The following is a 2,132-nucleotide window of genomic DNA, read 5'->3' as shown; positions in this document are numbered from 1 at the left end:
TGCGCTCTCTCTCTGCGTTTTTGTGGCATGTCCCCTCCCCGTCCACACCATCTCTGCTCCATTAGACTAATTGTGCTGTAATAATCTCCCACTGATGTGTGCTTCTAATATCTTGAATGGTCATGTTACCCTATTTTGATTACCCCATTTCCAAGCCCCTGCTGCACTCTGTAATCCATTGCCCTGGCTAAATGATGACAAAAAAAGTGTAATTCAGATGAGTGGAAAAAACTGCAGTGGCACACATCGGCATACAGCTGACTGATGAAAAATATGATGACAGTGAGCATTAAGGTTAAATGCCGGGAAAATCTTTTGGTGGTGGACGTATCCAGAATACTGGTGTGCAATGAAATAGTGCAGCATGGCTGGGAAATTTGTTAACTGTGGTTGGCTTAGTTTGTTGCACATACATGCAAAGAGGTGCAAAGAGTTAATTAAGTTCTACATAACCTGATGACACCATGGACACACAAATGCACAAACTGGGCCAACCAAAGCAAAAGGACTTATATCCTGGATATGCATGACATAACCACGTTTCCCTGCAAAAAAAATGTAGACAACGCTTTTAAAAATGTCCATGTGCACACGTTAAGCCATTTATCTGCTCAAGATGGGCTACTGAGGCACATTTAGCTAATGATCTACCTGTTCTGCAGAGGCTTACACTCCTGATTATCGTGCTGCTAATATGGCCACTGTAGTTACAGAAAGGCATGCACGGGGATTATAGTTTATACCCTTAACACATTTTATGGCTCATTCATTCCAGGCAGTTTTTAAATTATTAGTTTTAACGCATGCGCAGGCCAAATGAGCCTTTAATGTGTGATAGGATCACTGCAGCACTTTTTTGTAGGACACAACTATTTGCGATTTAAAAAAAGAAAAAGGATTTCTGCACAGAAATTACCTAAAATCACTGTAGGGATGGATTATCCAGAAGCCTGCAGACTTCACGCGTTCCCTTTCGTGTTCCACGGCCCTCTCACTGCCCAACATCCGCAGGGAGAACTTGTTGACTCCCGGCTGGAGCATCGCCCCAAACTGCCGGTGCATGAAGCCAGCCTGGTAGAGACGCTCATCTTCGGGTATTATTTGCTCAGAGCCCTCCAACTTGATGAAAGTTGACTGGTCAAACAGTGACGGTTGCCCGACTATGCCGGTCAGCCCACCCGTTGCCCGCTGCAGGGCCCCGGGGCCGTGCTCACCGGGGAAACTCTCGTTGACTCCAGCATCAGCCTCGGGGATGAGGCGCCTCTGCTCCGCCAAATCTGACCCGGGGGGATGCCGTCCGGAGATGGAAGAGATGCTGCCCCTAAAAAAGCGGCAGTCCCCATTCAAGTTGGTCTTCACGGTGACGTCCCTTTCAAAGTCTTCGACCCCGGCCTCCCCAATGCTCTTACAACTGCTCGCGGGAGACAGAGAGGACAAATGTTTGAGCCCGATACTTTTCCTTTTAGTGTCCTTGTCGCCGTTCTCCCCTTCGTCAGTCACAAAGGGCTTTTGCCCAATGTTTTGCGGCAAGCTGTAGAGCCGTTTGCGCATGGAGGACTGGAATCTCTCCATTTGGAAGAACCAGAAGAGGTTGCGCTCTAAGGACAGCCCGTGAAAGCGGGGGGATGAATCATGAATCTCACACACTCGGGGTGCCGCTGGAGGCAAAAACAGTGACGGGGGAGGTCCGCAGGACGGGTCGTATCTTATCTGACTCTTGGGACGTGCCGCTCTCCTCCGGTTCAAACATTGAGATGCGTCAACGAATACGCGGCGGCTGCGATCAGACGCTCATGTAAAAGCGCCAAACGACAAATGCATGTAAATCCAGGTAAGCTCGTTGAGTGCAGACGGGAGCGCATCAGGATGCAGCATGCTGAGCGTCGGACGTGCCGGAGTGGGAGAATGCTGCTGCTGCTGCTGCTGAGCTCCTCAATGACAAAGCATGATCCCCACCTCCCCCGAAAGCCTATCTGAGCCCTCTCACGGCGCAAGGTGAATACACACATGCACGCAGCTGCCCCTGGCTTTCACTGAGCGCTGACATCACTAATCCATAAGCCTCGCGCTTTCTAATAACGTGAATATTGATGGAGCTAATCTATCGGGTTGCCATAGGAGCCAGGATGGCA

The 2,132-nt window shown here is 49.7% G+C and overlaps 1 protein-coding gene across 1 annotated transcript in view; it reads right to left on the bottom strand.

Moving 5' to 3' along the window:
- LOC102212310 (potassium/sodium hyperpolarization-activated cyclic nucleotide-gated channel 3-like) overlaps window positions 1-2,132 on the bottom strand; it is a 17,655-nt gene extending 15,523 nt beyond the window's left edge. The window contains exon 1 of the mRNA XM_005728035.1: window positions 917-2,132. Coding sequence (XP_005728092.1) covers window positions 917-1,572 — 656 coding nt within the window. The 5' untranslated portion in view covers window positions 1,573-2,132. The remainder of the gene's footprint in view (window positions 1-916) is intronic.

The sequence above is a fragment of the Pundamilia nyererei genome, unplaced genomic scaffold (genome assembly GCF_000239375.1).
Source record: "Pundamilia nyererei isolate P.nyererei 1_Seehausen unplaced genomic scaffold, PunNye1.0 scaffold00027, whole genome shotgun sequence".
NCBI lineage: Eukaryota > Metazoa > Chordata > Actinopteri > Cichliformes > Cichlidae > Pundamilia > Pundamilia nyererei.
This window is presented reverse-complemented; position numbering and strand designations above follow the sequence as displayed.